The 19001-nt window shown below is 42.7% G+C and overlaps 1 protein-coding gene across 2 annotated transcripts in view; it reads left to right on the forward strand.

The window, feature by feature from the left end:
- LOC147014566 (polypeptide N-acetylgalactosaminyltransferase-like 6) overlaps positions 1 to 19001 on the forward strand; it is a 223130-nt gene that overhangs the window by 91413 nt on the left and 112716 nt on the right. For both annotated transcript variants that reach the window (XM_085852609.1, XM_085852610.1), the window contains exons 3-5: positions 11147 to 11261; positions 17662 to 17800; positions 18712 to 18878. In XM_085852609.1, the coding sequence (XP_085708735.1) occupies positions 11147 to 11261; positions 17662 to 17800; positions 18712 to 18878 (421 nt within the window). The remainder of the gene's footprint in view (positions 1 to 11146; positions 11262 to 17661; positions 17801 to 18711; positions 18879 to 19001) is intronic.

Raw genomic sequence — 19001 nt, forward strand, 5'->3', positions numbered from 1 at the left:
GAGTGCCCTTCTAGTTTTTATTTGTATTTATCTACGCCAAAGTGATGGGTCGTATAATGGAAGAATGAAAAAGGGAAGCCTCGTGGAAAATATAATTTCACCTTTTCAGCGAGCCAGCCACCGCCTATTGCACCGCAGAACAACATGTGGCCAACAATACACCTGAGTAGCCCCTGAACTTTGTTCAAGTCGATCAACATACAATTTTCAGTGACAGTGCGAAGATTGTAGAGCGCTCTCCAAGTGGCTTAAGCACTCCAACGAAACGGTTGATAAGAAACGGCTCATTTGACACATGATTAGCAATCACCGAACCGTCATATTAAACATACACCTCCCGGAGGCACCAAAAATGTCAAATACGTCCGAATTGGACAAATTAACACTTTTTGGGGGAAGGGGGAGCCGGAACCACTGCTAAGTTCAAATCTGGAGGTTAAATTTTGTAATTCTGCTTAGTTTAAGAGATTCTCGAGGTTTTCCCATGTGCAGAAGTGAAATAATCTCAACGAACACTGGCATCTCTGGGTGTTTATAGGCATTGAAATGTACCCAGCAATTCTTAGCTATGATGAACACACATTCGATAATATGAGTGAGGAAAGTGGAAAAAAAAGTTTATCATAATGAAATCGTAATAGCCTGTTCCAAGTCAAGGCATGGTTAAGTCGGCCAAAAAACATGGCAGCTTCACACCCTAGCAAGGTTACCCAGGATATGCCTTAAGACCCCAGAGAGAGAGCGGTTATCGAGGATGTTCCTTGCAAAGGATAAAATTAAGTAAGGCCGTTAATTATCTTCTAAAGGGGAGTTTTAATTAACTCAAACACCCAATTTTCACTCTTGCACTTCCTTGGAGTTTTCTTGGTTGGCATGCAGTTTCAGGATGCTCGGTCTCATGGTTTTGGAGTTATGGAGGATGCGCGCGCACACACACGCACACGCACACGCACACGCACACACACACTAACATTTATTAGTCTAGATTATTGGACTGTGACTATGTCAACTAATTATGTCTTTTAATTGCATATTATCAGAATGGACCTTTTTTAGCCTTTCATCTCCTTTGAACCTTTTCAGACTTTTGAGGCCCTTTAGACTTTCACACCATTTAAAGTCTGCTGAGACCCCTTGACCCTTAAGACTGTTTTAGGCTTAAACCCTTCGACCTTTTAGATCCATTTTTTGTTTGCAAAGTCAAGGCTCGTAGAAGAGCGAGAACACTGAATGGATCAGGATTCAACAGAACATTTAAGGAACACTATGAAGTGGGGGTAAATACCAACAATGGGATTGAGAGAGGGGGTAAACATCAACTTTAGACCATAACTGCTGTTGGAACATAACCTTTGGACTCCTTTATACCTTTAAGACCTTTCAATCCTGAAGACACTGTAGACCTTTTGATACACTGTAGTCCTTTTTAAAACACTTTAGACCTTTTATGACCATTTAGACCCTTTAAACCCCTTGGACTCGAACTACTCTTGGAACATACCCTTTAGCCCCTTATAAGACCCTTTTTGATCCTTCTAGACCCCTTAGACTTTAACACACCTCAGACTGTTTGGACCCTGTAGACCTGTTGGACCCCTTTAGATGCACACCACACAAACATCTATGCAGTCTTCTTGCAGGATACAGATTATAGCCTTCATTTTCAGCAAGTAATGTGCATACTCCACCCACCCAGAGGGTGAGTACTCTGCTCGTGTGAACATAATTTCCACGATGAGTAACAGAATTGGTTCACCAATCCAAACCGCCAAGCCTATAGTTTTCAAGGTGAGTGGGTCAAAGATCAAGATCACATAAAATCGTCGATTTTTTTTTTCATCCTGTTGACTTAATTTCAACAGAATATGCAAATTGGGTCACTGAATTGCTTCATCAATCAAAAACTAGAATGCTGTTTTTTTTGAGGTCCAAAAGTCAAGGTCACAAAATTGTCTATTTTCATCAAATCTACTTGAAATTTGAACAGAATTTGCATATTGGATCACTGGATTGGATCACTGAAGCCTATTGTTTGAGGTCAACAGGTCAAGATCAGATAAATCATCAATTCCCATCCTATTGACATGAGGTTTGAATAGAATGTACATATTGGTTCATCAAAAATCAGAACAATCGATTAAGCCATTTTGACATGTTATCGGTTTCCATAACAACAATTTCACCCAATTATAATCAAATGACACTTTTTGTGATTTTTATTGCCATATTTAATCATTTTAGCTCACCTGGGCTTTAGTTGGTGAATTATGCGCTTGAGCAGTGAGTGATTGACTGAGTGATTCAGTTCATAAACACTTCAGTCATTATTGTTTGAACCAAACACACTATTTTGATGAGACTTTGACACAAGCTTGATATCTGATGTCAAACGAAGATGTATTGACCGCATCAAAATCTGCGCTCATTAAGAGGGTCTATGGGGGTGTTCGACCCTCCAACATAGTCGGTATTTGCTCTCTTCTCTGAAACTACACACGATTCTGATGAAACTTGATCATAACCTTCATCACCCGTTATGTACCAAAGTTTGTTCACAGCATTAAAAAAAAAATCAGGGTCTCAGGGGATTTGCGGGGGGGGGGGGTTGAGTGACTGTTCTGTTGCTCCTGATCCAGGTGAGCTTCAGTACATACAGTCCTATTTTTCAAGATGTCAAATTTAAAGTTACACAGCTAATTGTACTTACGAGTACTATATCAAATAGTGTGTATTTTAACTTTCATATTTCAAGTTTTTAGTAATTCAATTCAAGATGTTTTAAAAATTCTTTGAAAAATCCAACCAAGTACTTATTTAATTTTTCTAAAGTATTCAAATGTAAAAAATATAACACAATAAATTGAAAGGATAAATATCAGTATCCAGGACTACTTTCCTTGCCGAAGCCAAAATGCTAATGGCGTTTCCACACTGGACAGCCAAGCACAGCCGTTGCTTGAACTTATGTAAGCTGTCTGCTATCACCAGCGGTTGCTGCGAGCCTTCCACCAATGTCATTGATGATGCGGGACATTGGTTGGCCGTAGACCTCTGTTCTTTCGATGGTGATAGATTTAAATGTGTAGGACTGAATAAGGCCGGCGTATTTCTGGCACTTCATATTTTCCGCATTGGTGGTTTCCGCTCCAGCCGTAATAGCTGTGTTGTTGACATGGGATTCGGTAAACATGTCAACACAGGTGCAATCCCAAGTTAGACTACTCCAGTTCTTGTGAAGCCATTGCTCAAGCCATCAGGGCATATACTTTCACCATGGTCAAAACCTAGGGTTTCTAAGACGGATGGTACCCCTGCCCCGTGAAGGGCACGTTTGACCACGTAATAGTTGTACTCGTATACTTCCTGTAGTACTTGTTAGAACTGTAGTTGTACTTTCATATACTTCCTGACAATCTAAGTTAACTTTAGAATTCCTATAGGTTACGCTATTGTGGTTTGTGTAATGCAATAAGGATTGCCGGTAACTGAAGAGTGCATACCTCTGCCAGGCTGAACAGTTTACGCATTGTATCCCACTGATAGGCCGGGTCCGGATCCAGATCTGAACCAAAATCGAATCTGCTTGTTCTTGTCACCCAACCAATTCATCCACCTGGATTTGGCATAACTCGTCCACAACTTTTTGAAATATCATTCTATATATCGTTTTCGGTCCCATCTCTCAGTGGTGAAGAATTATTTTTAAAAAATTGTAGTATCTGGTTTTGTATCTTCACCAAAATATAATCATTTCGTCATTGTCACACACCTAACCTGTCCACTAAATTTTGTCCGAATCCAGCCGCAACTTTTTGAGATATCCTGCTCACAGACAAAAAAAAAAACAGACAGACAGACAGATAGACACAATGGTGAAAACATAACTTCCATCCACCATACAGGAGTTTGCAGAGAATAACTGCTTTAAACTAGAATGAAAACCATAGTTGCAATTTTAGTAAAGGGCTGTTTTTTGCCCGACAGTCGGTTGGATTTGAACTTGGAATCCCAGCATCATGTGCTCGATAATGCTCTAACGGGAAGGATCTGTGCTCGAATAATTTTTCGCCTGTCGGACTGATTTTTAGAGTGCAACGTCATGGCTTCTGTGTGACTTTTTTGGTCAAGGTTTAATCAGTTTGGGTCAAGGTTTAATGCATATGGAAGTACTCCGTCCTGAAGGTTAAACTGTTTGGTGTCCTCACTGGTATGAAAGAGAATGCTGCCTGACCTCAGGAACAGGTTACATCTCCAATAGTATTCCAGTGGTGGTGACACGAGGCCAATGTTTGCATTAATAAAAAAGAGAGAAGGTGGGTGGATATTGGAGGGCTGACATTGACATTGACAGACACTTTTTTTTCCATGTGAACCTCTTATGAATAAGGTGTCTTCACCTGCCACTTTAAGGTGCTTCCCATTCTGGTAGTTTTATGATAACTGTTACTGCCACTTAACAACAATTGCCACAGCCATCTGTTTCTTCTTCTGCTTTGCTTTGCCACTTTCGATCATGGTAAACTGAAGTGCCTGAGGACGTTGCATGATTTAACACTAAGCTTGCCGACATAATGTAAAAGGTACTTGTGCTACTCAATTTTTTTTCATGACACATTTGCGATGGTGTGCTCATCACGGTGCGTTTGTTTTGGAAATGGAAATGAACTCGAAACAAGTTTGTCGCATAAACTATGACCCTTTAAACTGTTCATCTGCAATCCTTATCCAATCGGTGTTTGAAAATTTTACATAGCATTGAATGTTAAACATTGGGTAAACAATTTTCTTTTTGATAACATGGTTTTGCATTTTAAAGAGGTATATTTTGGGTGGTATGACTACTACTGCAACTACTACCGCACCCACAATTACGTTGATGCCGACAATTTATCCCACCTTATTGTGGGGTTGGCTGGGGAGAGTTCTTTCACAAACCTGCAGGCCTTGCATATGACGTTCGACTCAGGCTAATGCAGGAATTTGGAATGTGTTTTGCGTGCCGGCGATAACTCGCCTACTCTTCCTCAATGACACTGTGAGATCTGTAACTTCCATCATCTAATACTCGCAGACAGGATGCCCTGACCATGTGCCTCAAGGTTGATCGGCATCTGTAGGAGATGGGGATGGGCCAGGCATCTGCCTGGGGGATGGCCAGATGGAGGCCCCTGGAGTACCGGTGGAAAGTGGGAGCAGCGACGCACTGCTCTGGCACATGCTCCCATACTTGACCTGACCTGACTTGAGAAGGAGACAAGAGGGGCAGGAGAGGAAAGCACAACAATCGTAGGGAACAGGAGACATTAGGAGATCTGTGTAAGGGAGAGGGATGGGTCACGGTACACGTGGTAAACAAGATAGACACTGGAGGAACTTTCATGAAGGTAAACGGGGAATTTGAAGGAGGTGGGTTTGGGGTGGATTAACAAGGGGAGAAAGGATCATGGTTTGGATGGGGGAAGATACGAGATGATGGTGAACAACTGTTTTGAAGACTTGGAGGAAGAGTGGGATTGAAGAGCGTGTTGGAGTTTTGTCCAGAGGTGGGAATAAAGTGGAATGAAAGAGTGAAGGTGAGCAGTGATTCTTGATTTTGATAGTTTTACCAGAAGGGGTTACTGGCGGGCTTTGAGCACCCTGCAGAAATATTGTGGGGGGGGGGGGGACAGAGCACGGACAGAGAAGAGGGGTGGGGGGGGGCAAAGCTGGAGAGGAGTTGGGAGAAGACAGAAGAAAGTGAGAGATCCAAAGACTCAGCTTCATCGCAGGAGATACCAATGATCCTAAAAGCCTTGGTTTCCACAGTGTGGAGCTGAGCGAGGTGTGAGGCAGCCCAGAGGGGAGAGCAGCACTCCATCAGGCTGTGGATGAAAGTTTTGTATGTGGTTAGGAGCTCAGGTGTGCCAAGAAATTACTTTGCACGATGGAAGATGCCCAGTCGGCTACTGGCTTTGGAGTTGCCAGCTTGGAAATGTGGCTTTCCCAGGAAAGATCATGGCAGATAGTGAAACTCAAAAGCTTGACAGGCAGAACTTCTTCAAGAGCATTGTTGAGAAAGTAGATTGGGGAGTTCCAGATGGTCCTTTTGGAGAGACATTGTGAGAGTGTGAGATTTGTCAGGATTGAGCATCATGTTCCAAGTGTTTGACCAGCTTGTGATTTTATCCAGGTCTGCAGAAAGTGAGGAGGCTGCTGCTTTCCAATCTGAGGGATGAGAGATGGTACGGCAGAGGGTGGAGTCATCAGCAAAATGATAGAGAGGATTTTCCAGAGTTGGAGAGATCATTGATGAAAACCAGAAAAAGCACAGGGCCCAGGGCACTGCCTTGAGGAATTCCAGCCTGGACAGGTAGAGGAGATGAGAGAACTCCATTTAGAGCCATGCATTGACTGCCGCAGTAGAGAAAGTCCGTGAGCCATGAGCGGAGAATTCCTTGGATACCATAAGAAGAGAGTTTGGTGAACAGTGCGTGGTGCCACACCGTATCGAAAGCTCGTGATATGTCGACGGAGATGGCTCTGATCTCATGTCTGGCATTGAGGACCTCCATCCACTGTTGAGAAAGCAGAAGCAGCATGTCCAGGGTAGAGTGACTTGGTCTGAATCCAAATTGATGATCTGAAATCAAGCCGTTGGAGAAGAGGAAGGATTTAATGTCAAAGGTGATGATGGATTCCATGGCCTTGCTGATGATTGGGAGCAGGCAGATTGGTTTGTACCTTTTTATGTGGAGTGGTAATGTTTGCTGATTTCTAAGCAGATGGCGGATGAACTTGAGTGAATGAGTGGGTGAATATAACAGAGAGAGGGTGACCAAGAGCTGCAGAGTAGGTTTTTAGAACACATGGGCTGATGCCATCTGGTTCGTTGTGCGGAATCGGTCAAGGTTTGACATGAAACCCTCCACCTTGTCGGGAGAAAATGAATGGAGTCCAGGAACAGTTGGATGTCACTGGGTAAGGTGGGTGCAGAAACCGATGGGTTTGGGACACAAGCTTTTGAAGCAGACACAGAGTTTAGGCATTCAGCCATTTCATGGGTAGTGCCAGATGTGCAGCCATTTGAGGTAAGGGAGGGGATGGATGGGGAACATGCATCAGAAACAGACTTGACCAGACACCACTAGGATTCGGATGGAGGGAGGGAGACAGGTTTGAGAGTTCAGACTTGAGATTAGAAAGATGGTGCTTCCTGGCCCTCCTGAGGGAAAACACACACTTGTTCTGAGCTTTGTGAAAGGAATTGACATTGTCTTCAGTTGGATTTGCTTTCCATCCAAATCCATTGGCACCATATTCTGTGCAGTGTTGTTGCTGCATAAGCAGTCTCCTGTGCTATTAGGCACAATCCTGGATGGTTCGCCACTCTGATGCAGGATACTCGAATGGCTCAGTCATCCGAGCAAGCTGTTACTCATTTTGCCGACCTCAGAAGGATGACAGGCTAAGTCAACCCCACCTGGTATTAATTTAAACCAGGCATATTTGTCTTCCATGAGGTGAAGGCAAGTTTTTTTCAGGGCAACTGCTTCGTCACAAGCTTCAGTGTACCATGGGCGGCAGGAAGGGGATGACAACTGAAGACGAGATGGGATAAATCTGTGAATGAGAGAGAGCAAATTTCTTTGAAAGAATTCCCAAGATGAGTTAATGTCAGAGAAAATAGAAATGGGAGACCAGTCGAGAAGTTTGATAACTGCTTGAAGTCCCTGCCTGTCGGCCTGAGTTGGTTCTCTGAGAACGGCCAGAGAGATGTCCACTTTTACAAACATATGGTTAGATAAACGGATTGGAGCAGAAGAAAAGCAGACATTTGCCAGGAAATTGGTCAAAATCAAATTCAGAAGAGATGGAGTCCCGTTGACTGAGATCCGGGTCGGGTAGTTGACAGATTGTGTCAGTTCCAATGAGTCACGTAAGTCCTTTCCTGAAGTGCCATAGCAGGTGAGAGAGGTACCCACACCCAGCCAACTGGCATGATGACAATTGAAGTCACCACATATGAGGAAGAGAGAATTGGGATGAGTCGGTAGAAGTTGGTTCATGTTGTTGGCGAGCAAGACATAAATGGAGTCACCACTGTTTGGCGGCCAGTTCAACACACATATAAACAAGAGGTGGGAGTGGAGGGAAAGCTATAGCTAGAGGTTTTCTTGGGGGTGTGGTGAAATGTGGAAAGTGCATGGAGAGTGAGGAATAGAGTTTTTGATAAAGGGAGCAACCCCACCACCAGGAGGAGGCTCAGGTCTATCATTGGAGTCGGGAGTAACCAGGGAGAGATACAAAGGAGATTTTATACAATAGAGGAACCCACAGTGCCATGAGCACACACTCATTCACGCACAAGGGGGGTCCAGGCGAGTTATTTTAAAAGAATACTAATACCGGGGATATAACTATCTCCACGGTGGACAGGTCTCCAGCACACAGCACAAAACAGCGTGTGTTCTGTACAGTCCTTCACATGGCTCGATCGTCCTGACAGGCATGGTTCAAACGTCCATGAGGTAGGAGCTCAAAACGATCATGGTAGGTTGTGGAGGTCTTGGTGGGAGAGTGGTGGACAAGCGCTGAGCAGCTGGAGCATGTCTGTCATGCTGACCTCGCATGTACTAAATCTGCACAGCTTTTCATACCCGAATCCAAAGTTCCACTCGTCTCACCTCTGGCAGTCCCCACGTTTATCCTCTTTGGCTATGCTCCACCCTGTGATGTAGCTCTGCATTCGCCACTCTGCTCCAATATTGGCATTCTGGCATTCAAAACAAGGGGTGCCCTGCTCTTCAGCTTTGCGCAACATCTATCAAAATGGCCGCGCCGTGCCCTTTTGCCGATCCCATGACTTTGTGCCGAAAGTTGCACCCAACTGCATGGTGTTTCCTTTTAAAGAATATTAAAGACAGATTACAAAGGTGAGAACATTAAAAAGGGTATCAAGGAATGGTGGTTTTAAACACACACGCATGCACGCACGCACACACACACACACACACACACACACACACACACACACACACACACACACACACACACACACACACACACACACACACACACACACACACACACACACACACACACACACACACACACACATTTAGTATGTTATAAAGCAGGAGAGTCAGTCTGTCTGTCTGTCTGTCTGTCCAACCTGAACTACTCCCTCAGTTTTAGGGCTAACGAAACCTTCTATGGAACATTTTGGGGTCCTGGTGGATGTCCTAATGTGGGTTGGAGGTTTCATAAATTCCTCAATACAATTATGATTTTGGGTTTTTATCCATATGAAGCTGCTCCCTATCCAGGTATAACATCAGAACGACGTTTCTCTTCATTTACTCACGAGTGTTTGTAATTTTGTATTTTGTTATATTAATGGTATAGTATTAATTTGTGATTGGAATGTTGCTGTTTGGAATGAAAATATAGAGAGATTGAGGTTAAATGGCAATGAGGAAATTCTGTGAGGGGTTCCATTGGTGACATTCACGGATTCAGCATTTGTGGTTTCATCAGTTTTTGCCCAAGTCCTTCACGAACCAGCTGTCCAGCCCCTCCCGTACATAGCATGGGTACCTCACTAGTAATAATTCCTCTCGTGCCATAAAGGCACATAAGGCTGCCGCGGCAGTTTCATTGGCAAGGAGTGCAGTCCTGCATGGGTCGCCACTCTGACGTAGTATACCCTGAATGGTTATTACCCCAGTACACTGGTACTCATTTCGCTGACCTTGGAAGGATGACTGGCGGAGTCAATCCCACCTGGTGTTAATTCAACGGTAAAAAAACAGTGGTTCAAACTCAGGACCTTTATGTCTCAAGCCAGCCACCTTAACCGCAATACATACATACATACATACATACATAATACATACATACACACATTCATTCATTCATTCATTTTCATTTCATTCCTTTGTCTTATCTCATTGTACACGATCATAAAAGACAGCTTTATTGTCATGAGATGGTGCAACGTGCAAGACAATCAGACTGGATTCATGATGAAGGGAAGGAGGAATCAAAGATAAAATCCCGTTTCTTCTTTTAATAACGTGGTGGCCGTAAGCAGCAACATCGTGAAGAACGAGCTTCAGCAATGGATGTGGAGTGTTGTACACCTAGGTTGCCAACAAAAGAATCTCCACGAAGCCTTCCTGGGTTCCTAATTGTGCTTTTCCTTCATTCCCTCGTGTAGTGTACTTTAATTGCAACGAAGGCAATTATAATTAAGCCCTGGCACAAGCTGTTTTTGTGAAGGAATTAATCTTGTCTCAGTTTCTTCATTTCTTTGTTATGGCCTCTTCCTCCCTCCCCCCAACCCCTCCTCCTTTGACGTTTGATAATGCAAATTTCTGCTCTTTTTAACCACTCAGCTTTCATCTCATTTCCCCTTTATCAGCCATTATTTGTCACCAAGAGATGCTTGCGTCTTTATCACAGATAAGTCTGACATTAGTACATTTGTGCTTTTGGGCCTGAATTTCTCTCTCATCCTCTTTCTCTTCTCATGGTTCAAGATCTTATTGCTTTTACCATTCATTTCTTGACATTTGTACATATGACTTTTGTCTTTGTGCCTTCTCATCATAACCATTTTGTTTTGCGACTCTAATGGTATGATGCTTTCCAGCTTTTAATCCAGATGCTGCTTTGATTTTGGTATTGGCCTTGTCTCAACCGCTGTCTTTCTGACATGGGCATTGAGTGAAAGATGGCTGTTTGTGCCCGAGTGTTGATGTGATCTTTTACAAACTCTTGTGCCATTATACACTCTTGAGGCATGTTCCAAAATCTATCCTGACACATCCCTTCAATTTTATTTTAGTAGTTTATACTTGTCTGAATAATGATGTGTCACTTCCTTACCTGCACTGGTATTTTAAATTTCTGTCCTGCCCTGTTGTTCATTTAAGCTTTTCAAAATATCCTGCATTTTTAGATTATTGTGCAGACATGTTGCTTCCCTTTCCTTCCATATATTTTATGGAGAGGGTGGAGGGGGGGGTGTATGTGGGGTGTGTACTCTTTATTAAATTTTTATACTTTTTTTTTGTACGTCATGGCTAATGCATGCTCAGATGAAGTCGTTTGGTTCTTCCTAATGGACTCTGCATATTTTTCTCCTTCACTTTGTCCTTTGTAGCTGAGACACATTCCAGGAGCCAGGCATGTGTTGAAACCCCTCGACAATGCACCGCCATCACCCTTTAAAGACTGGCATGACTACAAAGCCATTCGTCGAGACTCCGAGAGATTTGGTTGGTCATCACACTGTCATCACATTGACCTCCTTTGATTTATCTTTTTTCTTTTCTTCTCGTTTACCTTGCTATCTTTCTTTTTCTCTACATTTTCACTTCCTTTCTCTTCCTTTTTTCACCTATCCATGTTGCTTTTACACCTTGTTCCTATGCACTCGTTCTTATCCCTTTTCATTTGCTTCCTGGCTTTCTCTCCCAGTCATTTTATCTTCTGAGCTATTTGCCTGCCATCTTGACTCCTTCTGTATGGAACTGTCAAAATTGAATTTGTCTTTTACTCAGAAGAATCAGTGAAATATAAGCTCAGACTCACACCTCCCACTCTCCTCCACTCCCTTGGTTTTGCCATCACACTGCTTCCCCTATCCTTCCCTCACCCACTTGCGATACTTTAGCAGCTGTCCAACACAAGTTTAAGGTTATGTTTCATGACCTGAATAATGCCATTCTATTAGACACAGCAGTGAAACAAGCTTGCTTTTCATTGATTTGAGGCTTTTTTATATTATTATTACTTTCCTCGACTCGGCTAATCGGTTACACTGGGATTGCTCAGAAGACGCACTCTTCTTTGAGCTGTTTAGCCTGGGTTCAATTCTCGAACAGCCTGTCAGACGGGGTGTTTTACAGATGAGGTATTGCATCATTGAGTGAACCATCCCTCGGACGGATGTTAAGCCGGGTGTCCCATCTGCTGGCATTAGTTGGTGGATGTTGATTATCTCACGGTGTCTTTTGATGAAGAGTAAGCAAAGTTATTGCAGACACCCCTGAACAAATTGCAATTTGTTTTTTTTTTACTCTCATGTACAGAGGCTCTTTATAATATGCGTACGAAAAACTGAAAATGCAAAAAATGTCCAAAGGTCGACAGAGCCACACCTCGGTAATCATGGAACGGAGAGGTTGAATTTGTAATTTAATCACGGTCCAATCTTAATTCAATAACGACCGGGTTGACCTGTTAAATGTCTATTTCATTCCGTTCTTTGTGAAGATGATATTGAGCCCATTTGAATAGCCCCAAAAAAAGTTATACAATCTACTCTCTCAAATTCGAACAGGTAGATTCAAGAGATCATTCGAATAGATGAAAGTATTGAGCTGAATAAACATTTGCATCACGCTCCACAATACAGAACATAACAATTTAACAATTTTGAATAAAATAATCATTTGATTATTTTATCAAATACTAGTACGTGCCCATAAAAAAAAAATAATAATAATAAATAAATATTCAAACCGCAAGCAACAAACAACAACCGCACAGGCCATTTCTTCGCTCTCACGTGCCCGTATGTGCGTGGCCCGGAAGTTCGCATATTATTCGCAGTTATGATTATTAGCTATTTAGTTTTAATTCCCAATTATTCAATTAGCGCCAAAGTATTTTGCCTTTTCGCAATGTCGTGGCAAGGAAAAACAAAAAGAGAAGAGAAGAGAGAGAAAAAAAATTACTTCCTGGTTCGGAGCACACCAGCACTCTGATGTTACCGAAATTTATGCACCGTCTAATATGAAAACGATCATAACTTGGGGCATTGTGTTTATCTATAAATGCACATAAGAAATCGAGAAATTATTAGAATACACGAAGTCATCACTCTGGAAGCCCGTACGTTGTAACCCGTAATGGGGAACTTGGCTGAGTTTCCCTTCCCCATCGGCCACGCCCTCGCAACAACGTGTCTTGTCATTGGTTTGGTAAATAAATGGCCATAACTTGGGAAGCACTTGTCCGATTAATATCAAGCCTTGAAAAGGCACATCCTATGGTCCCCAGCAATATATCTGGCAAGTTTCAATTAGATCGGACCAGTGGTTGTCGAGAAACAGCGGTCACAGACACAGACACACACACAGACACAGACACAGACACAGACACAGACACAGACACAGACACAGACACAGACACAGACACAGACACAGACACAGACACAGACACAGACACAGACACAGACACAGACACAGACACAGACACACACACACACACAGATTGCTGGAATTATTGATAGATATCGAGAGTGAGAGAGTGAGATATTTTATCATGAGAGTGCAACAGAGTAGTGCTGGGTAGTGATTATTTTATCAGTGCGAGTATATGTCAATATCCATCCTGGGAATCACCAGGATGACAGTTTATAGTCTGGCCAGGATCCACACGAGACACCTCAAAGGTAATTAATTACACAACCTCTGAGCTATCCAGCAAGGTTTTCTTCTCGAAGTTTCCAATCATGGATTGAATCGTCAAATCGACACATCTTTATTTTTTGCAAAGGGTTTTATGGAAAGAAAAAAAAAAAACCCAGCAGGATAGATGTAATGAAACAGTGTGAGCATTTTTAGTTACACATTTAACAATCTACATGGTAAATGTTTGAACCAAATAGCAATAAACATCACGGTTATGCCACACATGACCAATTGTAAATGCACTCACGTACCGGGTTCGCACTCTAATCGCCACCCTTGCCAACCTTTTGGTCATAAAAAAAAAAATATATATATATATATATATATATATATCAGACCTGCACACGTGATGCACAGCTTTTCAGTCCACGTCTCATTTCCAAGCACGGTGTTACCTTTCCTTTGATTTCTCCAAAGTGAAAAATTTAAATTCACTTCACATTTGCTGCATGCAAAACAACTTTATTCAATCCTTCATCCCCTCACTGCCTGTTCTCCCTTCCCCATGCCTGAACTTTTAAATACTTTTTTGTATGACTAATGCAGAGGCTCCACATGCTAGTGGGTTAAACCATTGGGATCTCCCAGAAATAATGTGTAAAACCCGAGAGCTTGTCCGCACTCTTTCAGAACATTGCTTGTAAAGATATGTATCACACTGTTGATAAAAATAGAATACCGATTAAATTCATTTTCACTGCTTCATTCAAAAAATTTTCAAATGTATCATTCACATTCACTAACCTGCTGTTTGTGTGCCCCCCACCCCCCCCCCCAATCCCCCTTCCTGCAGCTCTCTGTTCTGTTCATGTTATGTTCTGTGTTCATGCTCTTCCACAAGCCTTTGCTTTGTATACAGGAAGAAGAAGAATAAACCCACAGCATAGCCTGCAGCCAGTGTATCAGTCTTTGGATGAGCAGGAGCCCTCAACAACAATCTCTTAACCTGCGGTTAAACCTCTCAAGCCTCTCGCCATCCCCCAAAGCCTGGTGTCAGCTTGTCAAGTCTGTCTCCTGTACCCATTCCCTTTCACTGCCTTTATTCCTAAAGGATGGAGTTGTGTTTTGATGCTGCTTTTGAAAAAGTATCTTAATGCTATCTTTACTGAAAAGGCCAAGGCCCCCAATCCCTTCCTTTCCCCCCATCACAGATTACTTTCTCTGCTGCAGGTGGACTTCTCTCCCACGAAGGTAGAGAAGCTTCCAGCCAGTCTGTGATACCTGCTCTGCAACTGGACCCGACTCCATTGCCACTGTTATCCTTACACACTGTCCGTCGGCATTATCCTCTCCACTCCTCATTCCTTGCTTTTCTTCAGGTCTTTCTCAGATGATCTCCTGCTTTAATCTTGAAAAGATGTAAATGTCACTGTGATTCACAAAAATGGTTCCAAGTCTGATCAATTAAACAACAGACCAGTCAGCCTTAACCCCATCATAAACAGTGATGGAATCTATCATTGCTACCGAACTCAGACATTATTCCTTCCCTAACTCGCTCATCTCTGACCAAAAATTCTGCTTCTGCCTTGGCTATAAGTGGCAATAAACCCTAACATGTTGATTATTTTAGCTTAATAATGGATAGAGGCCTTGTATCTCAAACAGACATCAGGCGCATGTCTCTGAACATTTGTCGAGGTTTTGATACCGTCTGGCACCCAGTCTTACCTTCCAAGTTGTCTGCTAACAGTATACAAGGTCTTCTCTTTGAGTATAGTTGTACGATTTTCTCTGCTTACTGAAACGAGTTGCTCAGGATGGCATTCTGTATCGTGATCTCCCTCTCGAGGCTGGTATCGCACAAGGAAATGTTTTAGGACCAAATTTGTTCCACCTTGTTCAGAACAGTACACCAGACTTCCGCAAGGCATGCTGTTCTGAAAGTCAGCCTTCCTGGAACTTGTTTTTCAATGCAGGAAAATCCGCTCCTCACTCGTTTCCTCCACAAGGATTGGCTTTCGAACCCCACAAGTTGACTGCTCTGGCCAACAGCGATGCGTTGTATTTTCAACTCTGTACTTGTGTGGCTTCTTTGCTTGTTTTGGGGTTTGGAAATCACCTACTTCTCTTTTCTTGTTGACATTGTTGCATATGTGTGTATGATAAAATGGTGCCTTTCACAGCAAATATTATTGCCCAAAGACAGCCATGTGCTTGCCAATCAACATCGCATTGTCAAACACAGAATGGAAACTTGACATTCAGTGAAGACACAAGTGTGCATCAAGATGATTGATAATGTGGGTTCTTGCTCATCTGGGGTTGGGAAGGCCCTGAGAAATTGGGACATTTTTACTATGGAGCACAGATAAAACCAAAAAACCATGAATACGCTCATGAAAAACCATGAATATCCGATAAAAAAACGCACAAATACGCCCGCGAAAAACCGAAAATGCAAAAAAAAACGCGAATACACGAAACACAGGGCTGCAAATGTAAAAGCAGCTCACATTTTATAAACCGTGAATCCGCGGGGTCCTCAAATAGCGAAACCGCGAATGTCAGGGTCCGACAGTACTTTGTTTATTTATTGTCATTCACATATATCTCGAGTCGTGGGGAGAGGGGGAGCAAAGGACAAAGAGCAGCAGGTTCACAGGCTGGCGTGGGATTAAAGGGGAACCAGGGAGACAGATACATCACACAGTGGATGAGGGGCAGAAAGGAGAGTGGTGGAAGAATAAGTGGAGAGATGGTCCATGAGAGTGCAACAGAGTAGTGGTGGGTATCGGAGAAAGCATGATGATATGATGCATGATACCAGTTTAATTCAGGTTTGATTTCAAACAAAGCAAAAACTGCTAAGACTAGATCCTAATAGACTAGACTAGATCCTGACTAATTCTCATATCCAGAACCTGTCCACCAACTTTCATCTGAACCTGTCCACAACTTTTTGAAATAGCATGCTACATATGAGTTTGGCCTAATCTCTCAATGGTGAAGAATCACTTAAAAATTCCAGTAACCGGATCTGGATCCAGATCTTCACCAAAATCTAAACGGTTCGTCCTTGTCACACACCAAACCTTCCTACCAGATCAGTCCACAACTTTTTGAGATATCCAGCACACAGACAGACAGACAGACAGATGAACAGAGAGAGAAACAGACTGGAAGGGGTGAAAAGATAACCTTCTCCTTCGGTGGTGAAGATAAAAAGACATTTTGTCAATGTCTTTTCTGTTTTGAAACCATGAGCGTGGGAAAGATCACCCCCATCACCTCCATCACCCCATCACTGCTGATTTATTGCATAAATGCTGCCTGATGACATCACAAGTGAATTGTTTTTTTTGGGGTGGGGTGGTCATAAAACAATGTGGATCATTTCAAAATTCTAGTGAAGTCAGAAGCCAGCCACCCTGTATTTTGAGGGCATTCATGATAATATTGACAATCATAACATGTTGGTCAACTGAAAATACTGTGTGAAAAATTAAATAAATAATTCCCTTTCAAAGAACTTCAATGCAGGAGGAGGCCATTGCACTATGGTTGTTAACCTTTGGTTGTTTGTCAATAATCTATCCCTTTTAAATGCTGAGCGTTGAGCAAGGAAGCAGCCCATACCGTTTTTAAAGTCTTTCGTATACCTCGGCCAGGATTCAAACCACCGACCTCCCCGACTTAGAGCAGACACTCAAACCATTATATCACCGAGTCTGGAGGGATGTTACACCAAGGCACATGTCTTAAGGAAGGGAACTTTATATGGCATTGATGCCTTTCTGTACCACCTAAAGGGAAAGCAAAGGGAATTGTAATGCGAGGAAAAAGTCCAAAGTTGAAATAATACTGTTTTAGCTTGGCTTATGATGCTTTTGATTGGAAAGCTTAACATTCATCCTCCTGGGTAATGCACTGAAGCTGTTCAACAAGCAACCCTCAATAAGATTTATGCCTGTTGCATTCCCTGCTGGATTGCCATTCTGTACTTAATGTGCAACCATTGCAATACATCCTCATACCTGTCCTATGTGTGTTTAATATGAAAACCTGAGTTAACAAACTAACAAGCATATAAATTGATTTGACTTATGAACAGGGGTTAACTCATTGGTTGCGTGTTAGCCAATGCAATTTGGGTTGGCTACTTAATTTCTGACACCACACATTCACCCCCATCACCCCCTTCTTGCTGTGTGAGTCTCCCCTGTTGTTTCAACCTGTTCTCGTCTGCTTGCCACAGGTCCCGGTGAGCAGGGACGGCCATGTCCTCTGACCTCCCAAGACCAAGTGGATGCTGCTTACCGGGAAAACGGCTTCAATATCTTTGTCAGTGACAAGATCTCATTGAACCGTTCACTGCCTGACATCCGCCATCAAAAGTGAGGGTTATTTATTTGCATTGAGCAATACTTCCTCAATACATTACAGTATTAGGCAATTATTGTAATGGTGGGGCATTTTGGTTTGAATGACACATTCAACACAGCGGTGGATTTGAGCATTCCAATTCAAGTCACCTTTCCTCTGGCATCATTTAGGATAGGGGGCTGACTGTTACCCCCTTCTGATGTTTCGCGTTTCAGATGGAGTTGACCAGGGACGTTGTGTGGTCAATTTCAAGTTCTGTAAAGCATGTGGAGGGATCTTGAAACGTGGTGTCCAATTAACACCGCAATCAATTGAAATTTCAATGAAGGCATTTTGGAAGTTGTATGAAAACTACATGGACCCTGATCACTTTGGAGTTACGTCGCCAAATGAGGATTTTCATCTGATGTCATAACTACCCATGTTCATTTCCATATGAACATGGACCATTAATTTTAGAATGTGGCAGGATAGCCTCAGTATTGTGACTTCATGATGGATTTTTTTGATTTTTTTACGCGTTCTTGTGTGTAATATGATTTTAGAGGAGGAGGTGTGAGGCATGTGGTGGAATGGGGGTTAATAACTCCACTACATTGCTGGTAGTTTGCAGAGCGGTAATGTCTAGGGCATGTTTTATCCACGCAGTTTCCCTTATGAACGCCTCTGAGCACTTTGATGAAGACAAAATAACTAAAAATAAGACAGGCGAACGTAAATGCCTTCATTTTTTGCTCGTCTCCGTTTTGGTTCAGTTGGCACTTTAACAATAACTTCTCACATTACCATTCAGAGTTCTTCAGACCTCAGATTTTGAACTTGGGTTTTTATTTCTTAATTTGTCTTATCCTTAGCGTGTCTTGTTGCTCACAGTCGCTCCTTCACCGACTTGCTCTCTCACTCTTACTTTTGATGCGAACAGTTGCAAATTGAAACATTATCTGGCGCATCTACCCAACACCAGTGTGGTTATCCCTTTTCACAACGAGGGCTGGTCCTCCCTTTTGCGCACCATCCACAGTGTGCTCAACCGCTCGCCGCCTGAACTCCTTGCGGAGATCATCCTCGTCGATGACTTCAGCGATCATGGTGAGTTCAATCTTCAATGATCGTTTAACCTTTCATCTCGTCCATTGTAGCCCTGGTGTATATTGCCCAAATTTTACCCTCTCAGATATTTTTCTCTCTCATGTGGTCGTCCATTTTTACATA

This window comes from Eptatretus burgeri, chromosome 13 (assembly GCF_056783735.1).
Source record: "Eptatretus burgeri isolate ZD-2024b chromosome 13, Ebu_testis_v1, whole genome shotgun sequence".
Lineage (NCBI taxonomy): Eukaryota > Metazoa > Chordata > Myxini > Myxiniformes > Myxinidae > Eptatretus > Eptatretus burgeri.